At 39.5% G+C, this 19,496-nt stretch overlaps 1 protein-coding gene across 1 annotated transcript in view; it reads right to left on the bottom strand.

The window, feature by feature from the left end:
* Nucleotides 1-19,496, bottom strand: part of LOC116321016 (collagen alpha-1(XXVIII) chain-like) — a 40,444-nt gene that overhangs the window by 13,206 nt on the left and 7,742 nt on the right. The window contains exons 6-22 of the mRNA XM_031740761.2: nucleotides 19,291-19,344; nucleotides 19,155-19,199; nucleotides 18,937-18,963; nucleotides 18,546-18,590; nucleotides 18,382-18,426; nucleotides 17,318-17,371; nucleotides 9,986-10,054; nucleotides 9,809-9,877; nucleotides 7,223-7,291; nucleotides 4,567-4,635; nucleotides 3,705-3,773; nucleotides 2,521-2,589; nucleotides 1,876-1,944; nucleotides 1,689-1,760; nucleotides 598-666; nucleotides 439-510; nucleotides 261-329 (exon numbers count right to left, since the gene is read on the bottom strand). Of these exons, the coding sequence (XP_031596621.1) occupies nucleotides 261-329; nucleotides 439-510; nucleotides 598-666; nucleotides 1,689-1,760; nucleotides 1,876-1,944; nucleotides 2,521-2,589; nucleotides 3,705-3,773; nucleotides 4,567-4,635; nucleotides 7,223-7,291; nucleotides 9,809-9,877; nucleotides 9,986-10,054; nucleotides 17,318-17,371; nucleotides 18,382-18,426; nucleotides 18,546-18,590; nucleotides 18,937-18,963; nucleotides 19,155-19,199; nucleotides 19,291-19,344 (1,035 nt within the window). The remainder of the gene's footprint in view (nucleotides 1-260; nucleotides 330-438; nucleotides 511-597; nucleotides 667-1,688; nucleotides 1,761-1,875; nucleotides 1,945-2,520; nucleotides 2,590-3,704; nucleotides 3,774-4,566; nucleotides 4,636-7,222; nucleotides 7,292-9,808; nucleotides 9,878-9,985; nucleotides 10,055-17,317; nucleotides 17,372-18,381; nucleotides 18,427-18,545; nucleotides 18,591-18,936; nucleotides 18,964-19,154; nucleotides 19,200-19,290; nucleotides 19,345-19,496) is intronic.

The following is a 19,496-nucleotide window of genomic DNA, read 5'->3' as shown; positions in this document are numbered from 1 at the left end:
CATACTAATTCAATTCAATTCAGTTTTATTTATATAGCGCCAAATCACAGCAGAGATCCTACAATAATGTAGTATGTATGTAGTACAATAACAATAACTCCAAAAACAAGTTTACCTACATCAGGAGAATCAATGTTTCTTTCTACAAAGAGTCTTGGAACAACCTAAAATAACTACCACATATTTTGTGAAAATGTGAAGAAAACATAAAGAATCTCCGCAGTCTTACACTGATGGTTCAGTAAAACTGAACCTGTTACCTTGGGCCCAGTGATGAAGCGTCCCGGAGGACCAGGCAAACCCAACCTGCCTTGCGCTCCTGGTTCTCCCTGACAAAGTTTATTGTATGCAAACTGGTTAAGACCAAAAACTTACAGAGGATATTTTCTCATTATCGCTTTCCAGGTAAATGTTAATGATGGCCTAATGATTGCTCACCTTTGGTCCTGAGGGTCCAGCAATGCCTGGCGGCCCAGTCAAGCCTCTGATTCCTCTTTGGCCTTGGTCACCCTTGAAGGTCACATCAGGAATATACTCACTGGTCTGACTTACTTACTGACTTGCAGGAAAATGAAATATGGAATATTACTTTCTTACCTTTTCACCTTGGATACCAATTCCAGGAGCGCCATCTGGCCCCCTTAGGCCAATAGCTCCAGGCTCGCCCTAAAGACACACATGCATGCAGGTATTTGGCCCCCTTCCTGTTTTTTTTTTTTTTTTTTTTTTTTTTTTTGCATATTTGTCATACTTACACATTTTAGATCATCAAACAAATTTTAATAATAGATATTGCTAACCTGGGTTTCAGTTATTAAGGAAAAAAATCTACCTGGTTCAGTTATGTGAAAAAATAATAACTGGTTGTAACACCCTTGTTAGTAAGAACTGCAATTCAGCAACCGGCAATAAGGCTTTCATATCAATGCAGAAGAATTTTGGCTCACTCTTTGCACAAACTTTTTAACTGGAGAATTTTCAAAAACCCAAAACCTTCATTTGGTTGTTTTTGAGTCATTCAGAAGTGGACTTGCCTGTCTGTTTTTGATAATTGTCCTGCTATGTAAGCCAAGTGGGCTTGAGCTTCAGGACATGAACTGATGGCTGGACATTCTCTTCAGGATTTTCTCACAGATAGCAGAATTCATGGTTTCATCAATTAAGGCAAGTTGTCCAGGTCCTGAAGCAGTAAAGCCCCAGACAATCATAGTACCATTGTTCATAATGGATCTCAATGTGGTTTGCTTAACCCTCTCAGGCTCAAATTAAGTTTTAGTTACAGGAAAAATCTGATATTTGGGGAAAATTATCAAAAAAAAAAACCCACTCATAAAATATGTATGTGGGGTAATCAGGTTGTTAGTGTTTTAACTGTTGCAAATCTGCAACGCCTGCCTTGAGAGGGTTAAAGCCTTAGAAATGGATTTATAATCCTTCCCAAACTGATAGATGTCAAGTATCTTTAGAAAATTTCTCTATATCATGGGATGCTGCATTGGTTCTTGAGACCTTTTAGCCTACTTCACTTGATCAGACAGGTTTTACTTAAGTGATTTTTTTGATACAACAGAAAATTTAATTGCTACGTAGAGCAAGATAGATTTAGATAGGTTTTTCCCATAATAAATAAAATGATCACTTAAAAACTGCATTTTGCGTTTGCTCAGGTTAAAACATCTTCAAACTACCTTCTGTCCAGGGGCTCCATCCTCCCCTGGAAGCCCAGGCAAACCTGGCATTCCTGATGATCCTGGTTCACCCTGAGGACAGATTGGTGGCTCTGTATGAGTTTATGGAGGGAATGTTTAATACTTTAAATAATGTATACTGATAACTGCTGCTGATGTGGGTTTTTACCAAATGGTTCTAACTCACCTTAGCTCCAGGGTCTCCAGCCCCTCTCTCCCCTGGAGCACCAATTTCACCTGGAAACCCTTGGTCTCCCTGTGTTAGGCAATGACATCTTCACATCTTGTCGTAATTACTAAAACACTTACACCAGTATTGTTAATATTTGCTAAGCGGACTATTACCAGAGAGCCACGCATTTTTTAAGAAAATATACTTGCTGGCATTATTTTGTACAGGCCTGGTCACAAAAGCGTTTATGCTAAGAGGCCAGGAAGACTTGCAATGAAAGTTTACATAACAGCTTAAAATACAGGACAGTTTAGCATACAATTTACTTTTATTTAACATCCTCATCCAGTTGTACACTTGATAATCTGTGTGGATATATCGCTCCAGTTGCAGGTTAACCTTTAATTTCTGTCTTCAGTGCTGAGAGCAGATCACGTACAGTGGAGATAAATATGACTAAAAGTATCAGCCTTGCTTGCATGGCTATCAAATCATTAATCAGATCCTGCAGTTTAAGTCATCATTACTAAGCATTATACCACTTAACTATGCGATGTTTCAGGGTCATATAATCCAGTTCCAACTATAAGCTCTGTGGCCTCCACATAGAAATCCTGACCCCTTGTTATTACCACTAAGATTTTGAACATATGCACAAACCTTGGGCCCAGGCATGCCCTCTCCTGGTGGACCTCTGCTTCCTGGTGGCCCCCTTGGACCCTCTATGCCCTGCAGGGATGAATAAATGCAGTAATTAAAAGAAGCCTGAATGGAATCTGTAAACGGGGAGTGTTTTTGCTGAAGGCAGAGTAATTAGAATTTTTTCTGGGACATCAGAAGGCGGTGAACTTTTCTTCTAACACAAAATTTAAACAATTTCATTGTTTCAGTGTAATATATGTTTCTGGTTTAAACACATATTAAAATAAAAAACAGTTTAGCATGAAAAGTTTTTCTTCTTGTAGTTTATAATTTCCAATAGGCTGGTTTTTTTATTTTCTATAATCAGGTGATTAATGGAGACTTTTTCAGTTCTATTTTGAAGACTTTTCTTTAAATAAATTCAGCTGTGCAGAAAGCCCTGTGTGAGAGCACACCTGTGTCCCTCTCTTCCACAAGCGAGTGAATGGTGAACTAGAACCAGACCTGTTCTGATAGCAATTAGCTGATGTTTTGATGACAGTGAAAAGCTCTTTGGCTAAGCTGTCAGCAGCCAACAGTTTCCACTAGTCTCCAGCTGTTGTTATGGTGTCAGAGCATGTATTTTTATGTACTTCTGCATCATCTTGGTTAAATTATGATTGTTGATGAAAAGCTTGTATTAATAAAGTAACACCTGATCTCATGTAATCATAATTTCTTTCATTTGTTATCAAAGAATAGGGAAAAAGTAGCTCAAAACAGATGCTTCTTTACAGTTTACTAAAATATCTTAAGTGGCAGCAATAACTTTTTATTTATTAGTAGGTCTGCAAAAAATACTGATGCTAGTAGCTTGAAGGTGTTTGATTTTGGCACAAGCATGATTTAAGCTAAATGCTAATGTCAGATTGCTAACCTGTTCTCAACGAACGTGCTAATATGAAGATCTTGGCAGAATTATTGTTTACTGTGGTCAGTATTGGGGAGTTACAGAATACATGTACAGGCGTTATGTATTTAAAATACAAAATCTGAGTAACTGTTTCAGTTACAGTTACAGCTTAAATAGGTGATAATTAGAATACAGTTACTTTGGTTGAATAAATGGATTATATAGCAGTTTTTTCCTGTTTCATATGGATACATACATAATTAATGTATTAGAGCCACTGTGGGAATCATATTATGAGTCCAACACTTGCCTTCTCACCCTGTATGCCTAGTCCTGGGAGACCGACAAGCCCTGGAAGACCCGGTGGCCCAAAATCCCCCTACAAGTTCAGATAACAACATGTAAATGTTAATAGGTTGACAGTGCTTCACACTGAAATGCTTATGTGATTTATTATATGTGGAAAACACCCATCTGTATACAATTCTATAGCGCTGCATTTTAATGAATTAAAAATATAGGCCACACATGATTACATCTGCTCCTTTGCCTCACTTCCTTTTATCTGTCACATGCTATAATCACATCACAAATATATGATGGTAATGCAGAGAACCCTGCAGGCGGTGTTTGTCATTACTCCATGAAAACGTTGCGATTACCTCCAATGAACTTCACTACAAAGCTCACGGTAAAACTGTCAGCAAGATCAGTGTCGAGAACACCCGTGCAAATCACAACGAAAAAGTTTTTTTGGGGGGGAAATTATTTTTCATGGAGCAGAAAGAATTACATAACTAAAAATCAACTCAGCCTTTCTTTGTCTGTAAGTCTGTGAGCTAAAATACTGCCAGATGGCTGTGAAGCTCTACAAACACATCCTGAAAGACAAACCTTTACCTTTATGTCTATGTCTGACTGTACCTGACTGCAGGCTAACTTTTCTACATTCATCAGCACAAGCCGTGAAACTGCGCTCCTCCTACACTATATGCTTTGACCTTGATTCATCATCTGCGGACTGTGACCTCCTACATAACACTGCACTGAATGCATTCATCCGTGGCTCTGCCAACTTATGGCCTTCTTCACAACAGGACTCCGGCTTTCTCTTCATGGCTGTGTGAAGGCTTTTCAGCAGGCGCCTTAGTTACAGCCTCTTTAAACTCCACCTTGTCTCCTTTGATTCCAGCACCCGGTTGTCCTCTGGGCCCCCGTGGCCCCTCCAAGCCTCGCTCTCCCTGCCAAGACGGACAGAGAAGTTACTGCAAATTGACTCTTGAAATAGTAAGATTTATGAAAATAATGGCAAAATAGGAGCAGAAAAATAAGTATAAAAGTTAGAATAATATGATATTAGTTAAAATACAGATGTTATTTTCCAAAAGGACTCACACGGTGTAAAACATGACTTTGAAGCCAAACAGGAGTTTTAGTTTAACCAATGTATCATCTTTCAGCTGCTTCCTCATTCCCCAAGGTTTCACCACAGCAGATGGATCCACATATTTGATTTGGCACAGTTTTTGTACCAGATGCCCTTCCTGACACAACACTCCCATTTCTACAGGCCTGGGCCCCGCACTAAGAACACACTGGTTTATAACCCCACCCACCCACCCAAGGCTGGATTATTTATCCTCCCAGTGTCAGACTGGGGATCTTTAATATGTAAAGCAAATGTGTTAACCACCACAGCATGTCTTGCTTTTCATTCACGGTAAATTATTTCGACTTTTTAATCTGACTTTAAAGACATCTTTACCCATTACAGAGCATGATGGCTTTGTAACTGAAAAGCTGCCATTGCAGTAGTGTGCATTACGAGCCATTTCTCAGTTAGCTTCATGGCTTGTTGTGATGTCTGGTTTAGCAAAAAGCTTATTGTTATTTTAAATGTTCAGTTTGATTTATGTCAGTTACTCATAGAAGAGTGTAACTTGCTCATCAGAAGTGGCCGGAAAGATCCAAACTTGCACACAGTTTCTGTTTCTTCTACGGAAAGCAGAAGTAGCCATACTATATACTATATAGGAATATTGTGGTATTTCATGTATTTCAAAAGGTGCCTAGAGGAGATATAAGTATTACACAAAGAGAAAGAGCAGGAGGAAAAATTCAGTGAGGGATTAGAAGAGTAATACAGGATGACAGTCAGTAAAATTAAAAAAATGCTGCATAATGTCCTGCACTTTATAGACTGCAGAAAAGTCCGATTTCCCTTGAGGAAATATTTCTGTGTTTTCCAAGGACATCCAAGGACAACAGAAACAATGTCGCATAGAGGAGTACACTGGTTAACATGCCGCTCTTGCATGTTAGCCTCAAGAGGTAAAGATTTACTGTCGTAACTCTATGATCCCTCACAAGCTCAGGTGCTAATGATGTGGAAAAAGCTGCAGAGCTCCTGTGAATCTGGAGCCTGTCGAGGCTTGTCATGTGAAGAATGCTGCTTTGGAACAAGAACGCCATTAAAAAAAGTGGGGAAAAAGCACCCTTGAGGCCAATCTTGAGCAGTGGGGGATCCACCTTCTCCTGTCGGGGGGGCTAGCTGATACCATCACCAAGGCAAGTCACCAAGTGATAAATCAAATAATAGTCTGAAGCAGTCTAAAGTGGAAACATTCACATGAATTCTAGTTCCTGTGATACAAAACTGCTCTGTTAGCCTTATAACAAAGCCACAAAGTTTTTACAGTAACCATGTTTAATTTAGCTGTGTGCATTTATCAAAACAACAGAGCTGTGTGACAAATGCACAGATCCGACACCTGTTTGAAAGGAAACACGAACATTTTACAAAGGAACACTTCCAACAGCTATAATACATTTTTGCAATTACACTGATGTTGAGCTATGTTGTTTTTAATTGCTTGGGGAATCAATACAGCTTTTGGGGGAGAAAATTAAAATGATCTAAGGGCTGAGTCTGATAAATATTTTAATATTTTTCAATATTAAAAAGAATAAAATAACTCTGCTGGATGTTTCAAATTCTCTTAAATTTTCCACTTTCATTTTCAAAAATGTCTCTGTCATTCAAAATCATGCCAAAGGAACAGGTGGAGGCATAAATCTAAACATACAGAAATGCTGGCCAATCAGAAGCCCATAAACAAAACACAGTGTGCAATCTGAAAAAGGACGGGAAAACTAAGAATAGCAGCAGGAAACATTAAAGCATCACAAACACATGCTGTGTAAGTCTTCTGCACAGTATAAGGAGTAAATTTCTCACGCTCAAATCCTGAATGAAATAATTTTTTTTGGCCTATAAATGTCAAAGATATCTCTCATGTGGAAATTGCTTTGGAAAACGAAAAAAACATGAGAGAAAGTATATATCCACATGTGCACTTGTGCTTAAAAGACACTGAGTGTGCATATATGAATGTGTGCCTGATGGCCTTGAGAAAACACAGACATAGGAAAAGACTCTTTATTTCCTCTCTCAGTGAGTCACTGACACGATGCCCTGGCTTTTTTCTTGAACCATCTCTGAAACTTCTGCTTTATGTGGAGATGTTCTCATGCCTGTGCTGGATACGATCAACGGACTAGATCACAGCACAAGGTAATGAGAGCCATACCACACTGTTAATTTATGGAACTTTTGTGTTGAGTTATCATGTCTTGTAATCCTACACATCATCAATTTCCTGTCATTACATTCTGGAATCTGGAGCCCAGATGGATCTTTGTGTAAGTCAGTTTGTAGATACGAAATGTATGAATGCCTTAAACAGGGTCAAAGGGGTTAAAAGAGTTTCCCTGGCTGGTTTCTTACATGAAAAATGTCAGACTTAAAAAGCATGAACGCTAACTCACCTTTGGTCCAGGCAGACCTTCTCCTATCAGCCCTCTCTCTCCCTGGACTCCCTGTGGTCCTTGAGGTCCCTGAGTAAGACAAAGGAAACTGAAAAGATGTCTCACATGCAAACTAGGTTGTCTCTGAAGGTAAAATGTAATGTCCCTGCTTGGATGTCAACATTTCCTTCTGTTGCTTTTTTGTCTCTTGTCTAAGGTGTGGTGACAAACCGGATCTAATCCCCGCTGAATGTTCTCATCTGGCCAAGGTATTAGCAATAGATCCTTAAACAGTGAGGGGGGATCACAGAGGGGAAGGTTTGCCTTCAGGGACTTTTGCCAGAAAGCTTTTTTAAAACTCAGGTGTAGTAGTTTATAGAGTGGCAAGGTTCACATATATTTTAGGTTTTATTGGATGGCTGAGAGACAAGAGACAGGAGACTGAGGTTGGTGTTCCATGTGTTGCGAAATGTCAAAATTAAGATTTTTATTGTTTTTCTTTCATATTTTCATTTTTTAAATTACTTTTATTGAGTTTCAGTTGTACTTTGGTGCAAACACAGGATGACAATAACCAAATATTTCTCAGCATGAGCCATCATTTACCTGCAACAGAAGTTTAAAACTTGAATTAGATATTATGTATACCTAGCTCTTGTGAGTATTTGTTACATTTAATAAAAACTGTTGATGGTAAAAAATATTATTGAAAACCCTGAAATATAAGACTTTTAAAACCAGCTCACAATGTTAGCATTAGTTATCTATAGAGAGAAAATCTCCAAGCAGTTGTTGTTGTTTTAGGTATCCTGAAAACACAAAGCTAGGGCCGCAAAATTAATAAAATTTGAATCTCAATCATGATTTTGGGTTCTCGTAATTAAATTAACATGACAGATTGATATTAACCAGATCAAGTATTCCTCAAATCAGCGCCTGACCACATGCCCGCATTCTGTATGGCTAAAGACACTTGTCCACAAACACAGTGAGTAACAAAATCTATAAGAAAATGGTCAACATATTGCACAAAAGATACATTATTCCCTCAGCAATTATTGTTCTAAAGTTGCAATGCCTATGCAGGGTGCAAATCATGGCAAGAGAAAAAGTGAGAGATATCCCAGCTGTCAAGTAATTTGCTTTGAGTTTTAGTCACACCGATCACAAAGGTACAATTAATGTAAGTTAGATTGTCTCTCCAGGTAAAATGTAATTTCTCTGCATGGCTGTTCATATTTTCTTCTGTCACTTCTTTACATGTCAAACGATTCTATCATTCACGTTTATACAGAAATAGGTCACTTTTTAAACTATTTAATACACTACTGAAGCAAAACTATATGTGTCTAAGAGGTATTTTCTTCCTAAATATACTCATAATGGTCTTCATTTAATGTCCACTGAACAAATTTTTACATCTTTCAAGGTTTACTCTTGTTTCTGCCTCCTTTGCCTTGTCCAAAAACAGCGCTCTTCCACTTTTGCAAGTTAGTTTCCATAGTTACTCGGGTTGTTTCACCATTCACTATTTTAGCTGCCTGGGAGAAGGCACCAATAGCGAAAAATGCTATCTTCTCGCATTTTATTTATTTATTTATCCAGAAGTTTAAAAACTCCTAAAAACTCACTGAAAAGCCTTCAGCTGATCCAAAATGCTGCAGCAAGGGTACTGACAGGGACTAGAAAGAGAGAGCATATTTCTCCTGTTTTGGCTTCCCTTCATTGGCTTCCTGTTAAATCCAGAATTGAATTCAAAATCCTGCTCCTCACATACAAGGTCTTAAATAATCAGGCCCCATCTTATCTTAATGACCTTGTAGTGCCATATCACCCTATTAGAGCACTTCGCTCTCGCTCTGCAGGCTTACTTGTTGTTCCTAGAGTATTTAAAAGTAGAATGGGAGGCAGAGCCTTCAGTTTTCAGGCCCCTCTTCTGTGGAACCAGCTTCCAGTTTGGATTCGGGAGACAGACACTATCTCTACTTTCAAGATTAGGCTTAAAACTTTCCTTTTTGCTAAAGCATATAGTTAGGGCTGGACCAGGTGACCCTGAATCCTCCCTTAGTTATGCTGCAATAGACGTGAGGCTGCCGGGATTCCCATGATGCATTGAGTTTTTCCCTTCCAGTCACCTTTCTCACTCACTATGTGTTAATAGACCTCTCTGCATCGAATCATATCTGTTATTAATCTCTGTCTCTCTTCCACAGCATGTCTTTATCCTGTTTTTCTTCTCTCACCCCAACCGGTCGCAGCAGATGGCCGCCCCTCCCTGAGCCTGGTTCTGCCGGAGGTTTCTTCCTGTTAAAAGGGAGTTTTTCCTTCCCACTGTCGGCAAAGTGCTTGCTCATAGGGGGTCATATGATTGTTTGGTTTTTCTCTGTATTTATTATTGTGCTATCTACTGTACAATATAAAGCGCCTTGAGGCGACTTTTGTTGTGATTTGGCGCTATATAAATAAAATTGAATTGAATTGAATTGAATTAAGTACCCCCTAGACATTATTACTCCATAGCCATTACATTGTACATTTGGCATTTTGACATTACATTGCCATCATCTACAATGCTAATGTGAAGTGTGAGTTGCTAGTTTCTCTCACCGGTGGTCCAGGCTCACCAATTCCTGGAGGACCTGGAGGCCCTGGTTGCCCCTGGAAACCAATATCACCCTGCAGAATGCAAGAAAGTGAGAGGAGTGCTCACACAGGGTGAGAGTCAGGTGGATTATTATGCCTTCGTGACTTAATTTTCCAAAAGAATAGGGTAGCAGACTTTACCTTGGGTCCCGGAAGGCCAATCCCTTGTTCCCCTTGGATTCCAGGTGGCCCAGGAAGTCCCCTTTCCCCCTATAAAAAGACAAGCAGGGACAGACTTGTGGATACAAAGACGCATAAACAGTTGCACATACAGTTGTGTTAATCGAAATCTTGAGTAAACATCAGCAAGGCTCCCCAGGTTCTGAAACGACAAAAATTAGAAAAACAAATCTAAAATGACTGACTTTCTTTCCCACACCCACATAAACATACATGATCTGCTTCCTCTCATTCTCAGCTGTTTTTAAAGGGGATTTAGTACTACGGTGTTCCTTCATTCCTTTAGCTTTATTGTTAAAGAATGCAATTATTCACACAGAGGTCATAAATCACAGCTTTCCTGTGCAACAGGAGGGCGAGCAAGAGGCGTGAAGAGGGTGTAGAAATGTTAGCAGGCGCATACCAGTAGAGTTTTTTTCTTTGGTTCCCCTTTCAAGCAAGTTGGGACAATGTTTAATGCCAGACATTAGTCTGACATTCAGGTGATATAGGATGACAGCCAGACTATCAACATGAACATTCTTCCAAAATAATTAAGGAGGGAACACTTGGTGGGGGAGTGTGTGCTTATGGCAGAATTGGCAGGTATAACACGGGACTGGGGGCTTAAAAAGTGGGAACAGACAAATAAGCTGACAAGGTAATAACAGATGAGCTACTTCAGAGGGCTTTCCAATGTTCCAGCAGGGACGGATCATAACTCACAATAAAAGGGTTCAAATGTATAGTCATTGAATCAGTGTTATCAGTTAGTAGAGCTACTTGACATTTGTGATGTTATTTATGCCGGCGCTGGATGAAGTTAATCAAATTGCATTTTAAATGTCAATGTTGTGTGTGTGATATTTTGCATCTGACGATCAGGGCAAACACTTTATTTATGTCACATTGGTCCATATGCAGCAAAGCGTTTCATGTTTCACCACTACTACTCCACAGGTACCAGAATTATTGGAGGCTCCTTTGATACAGCTATGTAAGACTTAACCCAAAGCAGACTTTAGAGGACTTTATGTATCCAACTAAAAAAAAAAGAAAGAAAGTATACCCTTCAGATATACATCTGGTTTTAAGATTTTGGGTCACCTTTGATGAATGCTTTTGGGCTGGAGAAGGGGAAAGGCCAGTCTCTGGCTGAGAGAGAATTCCCTCACATATAAAGGAATGTCTGATTTATGTCTCCTTTAGTTCACTTTTGTACTCTCAGAACAAGTTCTAAAGACATGTAGTGCAGCCTTGTTGAAAATCAAATGAGCTTATAGCTCTTCCACAGGGGCCACAGTGGAAGGTGGAGTGAAAAGGCTGCCATAATCAGATGCACCTATCTTAAATGTAAAAAATGCTTTATTCTCTATACAACAATCAAACAAAAATAGGGACTGGTTTGATTGCTCAAAAATAAAGTTCCTCTAAAGCCGCTTAAGGTGGCTCTGAAAGTGAGTCAGTCCGCATAGACTCACCAGTTAAAATGTCCAACGTTACAACATTAAAAACCTTATTTAGAGTATGGCACAAAAACTATTTTGGCTTCAACTGTACTACTGCTTTAATTAACCATTTGGATACAGGCTTAAAGTGAAATTGTAGGTGTATCCATGGTTGCTTTAATTGACAGGTACACCTGCATGGGTATAGGTGTACCTGCACAGGTGTGTTAAGCTTCAACTCAACCAGTGATGCTGGTGCTTTTTGGAAAAATTTTACTCTCATCAGTTTTTTCATTGGGCCATCCAACTATTTTATTTCATTTCTTTTTCTTAAGTACTTTCCCCACTTTTTTACTTAATTTTTAATTTCCCTGTGCTACGTTTTTCAAACATTTGTTTTCTGCTCTTACTTATAGACTGTTTCTGTCTTCACATTAATTTTTGCCTTCTAGCTAAACCTGTCAGTTAGTGGTCAACTTATTGCAGATCTGGAAGAGTAAGAAAATCAACACTTTTTTTGTGTGTAACAAGAATTTTTTTTTTTTTTAAAGCAATAAATAAAACACATTAACCCTTTATTTCACATGAATTCTGTGACTTTAAATCCAGCCACCTTAAAATGACTTAAATCTACTGTATCCATTTGGAGATGTATTAGCCAAAGTGGGTTTGCATCTACAGTTCGAGATCGTTGAACTTTGACCTGACTTTTGCTGGTGCAGATAATGACTGTTAACAACCCTCTTTCGGACTACTTGCCAACTTATTCATGTTCAAATGAGTCTTCTTCATACAATGAGGTTATTTATGAAGTTCCAGTGGTTCCACGCTAGGCCCAGTTCTACGTATATTATACATCCTTCCCATTAGCAGTATCATTCGATGGGATAGCATACAGTTTCATTTGTTGTTGTTTTTTTCTTCTTCCTCCTGTCCTCCAGCACTGTAGCAATCAGAACTGCTGTCTGAAGGCCAAAAATTACCAAACAGATTTACTTTCACAAGTGGACCATTACGGCATTTGTTATAATTGTCCACTTGATAGTGAGATTTTTTTAGAACTTTATTAGGATTTCTTATTTTGGATAACCACAACCATGCTGGAGGGGCATTAATACAACCCTGCAGTGGTTGCGGTAGAGCTGTCTGGCCACATCACGGGACAGCATGGGAGCCCTTCTTAATAAAGCTGCGTCGAACTGGGAACAGGACCTTGTGTCACTCCAGGATCTCTAGTGTGAACTGGTTGTTTAGGCTAAAGTCTGCTCCTTTCACGTCCCCTCTCATCAGACTCTGGGATGCTTGAAAACACCAAGTTATCTCTCATGCTATGGGCCTGGAGATTGATAACAGTCTCTTTTATTTTTTTATTTTCTTCACTAAGCTGGGTCACTTTCTCAGTTAGAGAACTGACCAAGTCCCGTAGCGAGGCATTTTCAGCAACAAGTGTTTCCACCTGCTGCTGGCTGAATTCCAAAATTTCCCTTAGGTATTGAAATTCCAGGAGTAGAATTTTGACCAGAGACAACCTCACGTCGAAACTGGACAATTTGCTATCAGTTTAGTCCAGGAAGTCTTTACTAGGCAGTGATGTTGTTTCGAGGGAGTCTGTCAGGCAACTTCTCTTGGAGGACGGCATCTTGTTCTTGGCTGGGGAAGAGGAACTCTGGGCCTTCTTTATGATTATAGCGTCAAAGCACCAGTCAGTGTGTTCCTGGAGAGCTCCAAATTCTACTCGCTGTCCTCCAGAGTGTTGGAAATGATTATGCTGATGTATTTTGTTGTCTGTCAGCTGTTTGGTATAATTTTTGTAAAGTGTTTGTTTAATTCTGAGCCACTCCTCTCTTTTTCTTCCATTGCTACGAGCCAACCATCATTTCTATGCAGATGATACCCAGCTTTATGTAGCCATGAAACACACCTATTAGTTAAACTGCAGCAATGTCGTAAAGACCTGGATGACCTCTTATTTTCTGCTTAAAAAAATTAGATGAGGTTATTGCACTGGGCCCTAAAAATCCTGGTGTCTAACCAGATACTTACTCTGAATAGCCAATAATCCTGACAAACAAGTTAATACATTAAATGTAGGCTGGACTATCAGAATATCCTAACAATTCATTGAAAAGCCCTCAGTTGATCTTAAATGCTGCAGTAAGAGTACTTACAGGGACTAGAAAGAGAGAGCCTATTTCTCCCATACTGGTTTCCCTTCATTGGCTCCGTGTTATGTCTAGCATCTCTCTTCTGTGGGCCAAACTCCCACGAGACAGCCTGTTTACCTTTAAGATAAGGCTTAAAATTTTCCTTTGTAATCAAGTTTAGTTAGGGCTGGATAAGGTGAGGTAAATGGTAAATGGACTGATTCTTACATAGCACTTTTCTACTCTGTCTGAGAACTCAGAGCACTTTATACAACTTACCTCCTTCACCCATTCAAACTTCTTCATTCAAGTACTCTCATCTATGCTTTTGATAAAGCTTATAGTTAGGGCTGGATCAGATCACACAGAATCCTCCTTTAGTTACGGTGCATTAGTCCTAGGCTGCTGGAGGCTTTCCCTGATGCAATGATTGTTTCTCCTTTACTCACCTCTTTAGCACTAGAATTACTGAGCCTTTTTTCCCTGGTGCAAGTCCCTACTACTAGATTTACTGGCCTGCGCAGATTTGCGCAAATTCCCCCCGACCTTAACACCTCTTGGCACCCCGCTGAGATTTTCACAGGTCGTCAGCTCCATTGTTCTCCTGCTTTTGTTGTGCAAACACACCTCCCCAACCCCTAACCATGAGAGATTCAAGTTTTTCCTTCCCTGCAAGGCTGCTTTCCTTCCTTACCTGCCTGCATGCCTGTCCATAAACATATATACACAGAGTTGTACATATATTTATATATTTATATAGCCACACCTTATATAATATGCATAAAGTCTAGTTATACACACAGACACATCTATATCATATACACACACACACACACACATATATATATATATATATATACATACATATATATATATATGTGTGTGTGTGTATATATATAGATGTGTCTGTGTGTATAACTATGTATGTGTGTGTATAACTATGTATGTATATATATATATATATATATATATATATATATATATATATATATATATATATATATATATATATATATATATATATATATATATATATAAAATGTTTGTATAGTGCACTTTCTATACCGTGCTCTGTCCACTTTTTGCAATGACAATGCAGATTTTCCACTTGTGGGACAAATAAATGCAGATTTGCTGTGTGTGTGTGTGTGTGTGTGTGCGCAACATTGGCATTTGTTTACTCAGATCCAAGGCAGGCCAAACCTCTGTGTTACAACCTACATACAAAAGACAGACATTCACAATATATGGGTACACAAGTCTGTTTTATTTCAAAGCGTTTCAAACTTTACAGGGTTTGCAGACCCAGTGTCCATCATCCCTGCATTTGGCACAGGTGAATTTCTTACATGTTGCACAGGTAAATCTGCTGCGATTCCTGTTGCAGCTCTCTTGCACCTGGCACTGTGTTGTCTTTACAGTCCCTGGCACAGCAGCTGCAGCAGCCTGCCTCTGTGCTAAGATTTCCTTGTGCTGCATGAATCGGCAACGAAGTTGCTGAGCTAGAAGACGCAGAAACAATCTTCTTTTGCCTGTCCACCCTGTACATGCCTTGTACAAAATGTAGGCATTCACTGGCGCCAGGTCCAGCATATTGTAGAAAACCGCTACTGGCCACCTGCGTGTTGCTGATCTTACAGAATACATCCGTGCCATTTGGTCCAACACGTCTACACCACACTGTAAAAGCACTGAAGTGGAGAATACCTCTCGCTTTGCAGTATCTTTTGCAAGTTGAGGAAGTTCACGCCGGACTTTATTCACCGTGCCCAGTAATGTTGTTTTTGCGCTGCAGCAGTCTGTGCGACAGTGACAGTGAAGTAAAGAAATTGTCCGTTGTGACATTTCTCCATCATCATCCAAAAACGGCTCCATCAGTTTCATGACCACATTCTCTGCCAGCCTCTCTCCCTTCTGACGACTGGGGTCCTTTCCCAAGTAAGGAGATGCACTGCAGACATATTTGGTGTGAAGTCCAAATCCGTGGCCATCCAGAACTTGATCCCAAATTTGTCTGGCTTGGTTGCAATATACTGGGTGAATGGACAACGAACCTTGGTAGGGAACAGCTGTTCATCTATGGTCATGTGTTCTCCTGGAGGGAAAATCTTAGCACAGTTCTCGTTGAAGCGTGTCCAGATGTCGGAGATCGCTGCAAATTTGTCTGTTTTCACCCGTTCTGCCCGCGTGTCCCTGTCATCAAATCGAAGGTGTTGCATAATTGAAATGAATCTATCTCGGGGCATTGTCTCTTTGATTAGTGGCACCAGAAAACTTTCTGACCAGCAATCCACAATGGCACCAACAGGACACATGATTGCTCTTACAAACAGGATTGAAATGAATGCCATAAGTTCATGAACTTAAACCATAAAGTCTAGTTATACACACAGACACATCTATATCATATATATACATACATATATATACATACACACACACACACGTAGATAGATAGATATGTGTGTGTGTGTGTGTGTGTGTGTATACATACACCAATATTTTTGAATACACGTGTCCATATTTATGTTTCCAGATTGTTTGTATAGTGCACTTTCTATACTGTGCTCTGTCCACTTTTTGCAATGACAATGCAGATTTTCCACTTGTGGGACAAATAAATGCAGATGTGTGTGTGTGTGTGTGTGTGTGTGTGTGTGTGTGTGTGTGTGTGTGTGTGTGTGTGTGTGTGTGTGTTTGTGCAACATTGGCATTTGTTTACTTAGATCCAAGGCAGGCCAAACCTCTGTGTTACAACCTACATACAAAAGACAGACATTCACAATATATGGGTACATAAGTCTGTTTTATTTCAAAGTCTTTCAAACTTTGAAACGAACCTTCAGTAGGGAACAGCATTTCTTGCAGCTGGCAACAACGGTCGTGCATTCAATATAGTTGTGACTTCCGCAAAAAATGTGGTCAAAATCTCATGAGTAAGTTGAAGCATTTCTATCAGGCATTTCTGAAAGTTGTAACACAGAGGTTTGGCCTGCCTTGGATCTGAGCAACTCTGAGTGAGCAAATGCAAATGTGCCAGGCCTCAAGGACAATGGGTGGTTTGCACAACAAAAGCTGTAGGAGAAACAAGCTGACGACCTGTGAAAATCTCAGCAGGGGTGCTTAACACCTCGGGACTTGCACCAGAAAATAAAAAAGCCAGTAATTCTAGGGGGTATTGGGTTTAGGGAAGTTACGCAAATTTGCGCAGGATAGTAAATCTAGTGTTAACCCTCTATATGTTCATACACCACTTTGTATTTAATCATTAGTTATTATTAAAGTCTGGCTCCCTTCAACAATATGTCTTTTGTCCTGTCCCCATCTCCCCACTTCCAGCTGGACATGGCAGATGGCTCCCCTTCCCTGAGCCTGGCTCTGCTGGAGGTTTCTTCCTGTTAAAAGGGGGTTCTTCCTTCCCACTTTTGCCAAATGATTGCTCATAGGGGGAGTTTTCTCAGTATTATTGTAGAGTCTTTACCTTACAATATAAAGCACTTTGCATAACTGTTGTTGAGATTTGATGATGTTGGCAAAAAATTGCAAATAATATTGCAAACAGGTAGTGGGTAAAAAAGATGGAAAGAAAGTAAAAGCAAACAAATCTCTATCCATTATGCGAACCGAGGATACACTACACTACATACTATCAGTATTTTAGATGGAAGTTTAAAGCATGTCAACCACTGCAATTGGCTTCATTGAGACAGAGGAGTACTTACTTTTTTGCCCATCACACCTTCAGGTCCAGTATCACCAGGTGGGCCGGATAAGCCCTAAAAGTTAAATGAGTTTGTGAGAGACACACTTATATATAAGTAGTAGACTGAAGTAGTATATTAAGTTAATGTAAATTAATTATGGATAACATAGACCGACATCTTTGAAATAAAAATACTGTCCTGGTGTCCTACTGACCTGAACAACAACATGCTAAGGCTGTATGGATCAGGCTACACCTGTTGATGTGTCATGGTCCTGGGTCGAGCGACCCAGTGTTTGAGTTTATGCATCTTTTGTATTCTTTTGTGCCTTAGCTTAGTTCACCTTGTTTATTTCTAGATTGCAATTTAGTCTTGTTCCCTTATGTCATCTCCCCCTGCACTCAGTCTCCCTGGTTTCTGCGTCTACGTTTCTTGTCTATGCAGTTATGTTAAGTTCATGTCATGTTTTATCTCCATGTCTAATCTCCATGTTTCCTGTTTTACTTTGAAAGTCTATATTCAATGTCAGTGTATTTAGTTTCACTTCTCCTGTCCTGTCGTTAGGTTCATGTGTGTCAGCTGTGCTCCCATGTGTGGCCACTTCCCCTGATCATCCCTCATGTGTATTTAGTCTCTGTGTTTCATGCAGTCTGTGTCGCGTCGTCTGTGTTTCCACCCTCTATGTTGTCACAGCCAGTCTCTGTATCTATAGTTATGGTTTCCCGTGTCTTCATAGCTTTTCCTAGTATCATTTTCCCAGTTTAGTTATAGTTTAGTTTATCACTGCGTTTCTGCCTTGTTCGCACTTCTTGTCACCAGCCACAATAAAGGCTCGCTTTCAGTTAAGTTTACTCCAGCCTACTCTCGTGTGTTCGCACCTGGGTCCACACACACACACACCACCGCACGGTCTGCCTCCTCAGATCGTGACATGATGTGTACCTGCCACTAACAGTCACTATTAAAAAAATATTATACAATTTAATGATACAAATTTGTCCTATTTTTTATCATTCTTAAGTGCATTGTGGGATGTTTGGACAGTTGATTTGGTACCAAGAAAAATAAAAAATAAAATTTACCTGAAGTCCACGATTTCCTCTTGGTCCAACTGGTCCTTCAGGACCCTGTAAGAAATGACATTTGTTAAGCTTCATATTTCAGGGTGATCACAAGCAATGCTTACAACTTTGTAATATTTAAACACATATAAGATTGGTTTCACGGCATTCAAATTGCAACATACTCTGTCTCCCTTAATTCCAGGTGTGCCACACTCCCCCCTCTCTCCCTGTGATAGAATAAAAAGTGTTAGGTGAGTTCTTTAGTACAGCATCATTATGCATAATTTAGGACTTTTAACCCATGGTTTTTCTATGACACGTTTATGACACAGAGTGCAGTTCCCAATGTTCACTTTATTATTGAACAATGGGAAATATGTAAACACAAGATTGACATCAAACATAGTTGAACAAAGGAAAACGAAACTGAATTGCATCACATTTCCAGTATTACTTTATTATATCATGTACAGAGGACATAATTCTGTAGGTTCCCACAAGCATGGTGAAGTTTGCATAACCATGAAGACACAGAGAGAGAGACATAAAGAGAGACTAGAATCTATACATTACCTTCTCTCCTTTGTATCCTGGTTTTCCCTGTGTGTACAAAACATCACGTCAGGAGGAGAAGGACAAAGAGAAAAGCTCTGCCATACAGTTAACAGAAAAATACTTGTCATTCTTCTTATTCTACAACAATGATTTATGGAAGAGCGATGTTAAGGCTTTCACACTGAATTTTTCAGTCTTGACTTAGCCTTGACCTTACCAACTTGATTTAAGCTCACCTCTGCTCCAATTCGACCTGGAAGTCCACCGAGCCCACTCTCACCCTGTGAAAAAGATCATTTTAGTTTAAAAAGGAAAGGCAGCCCACGTTGTTTGCATGTGCTTTAACTGTGTAAAATAAATACAAGCCTGCACCTTTTGTCCTTTTGGGCCAGGGCTTCCATCCTCTCCAGGACGACCCTTCTTGCCCTGTAGAGAAAGACATCGTAGCAAGGTTAAAGATACATAATCATCCACAGAGTAACGTTTCTGTTTGTTAATACTTTGTATAAAATAAATATATTAAATCTTATTTAATTAACTTTATTCCCTGTAAAGATAGTGAATAACTATATTTTACT

This window comes from Oreochromis aureus, linkage group 23 (assembly GCF_013358895.1).
Source record: "Oreochromis aureus strain Israel breed Guangdong linkage group 23, ZZ_aureus, whole genome shotgun sequence".
NCBI classification, from domain to species: domain Eukaryota; kingdom Metazoa; phylum Chordata; class Actinopteri; order Cichliformes; family Cichlidae; genus Oreochromis; species Oreochromis aureus.
This window is presented reverse-complemented; position numbering and strand designations above follow the sequence as displayed.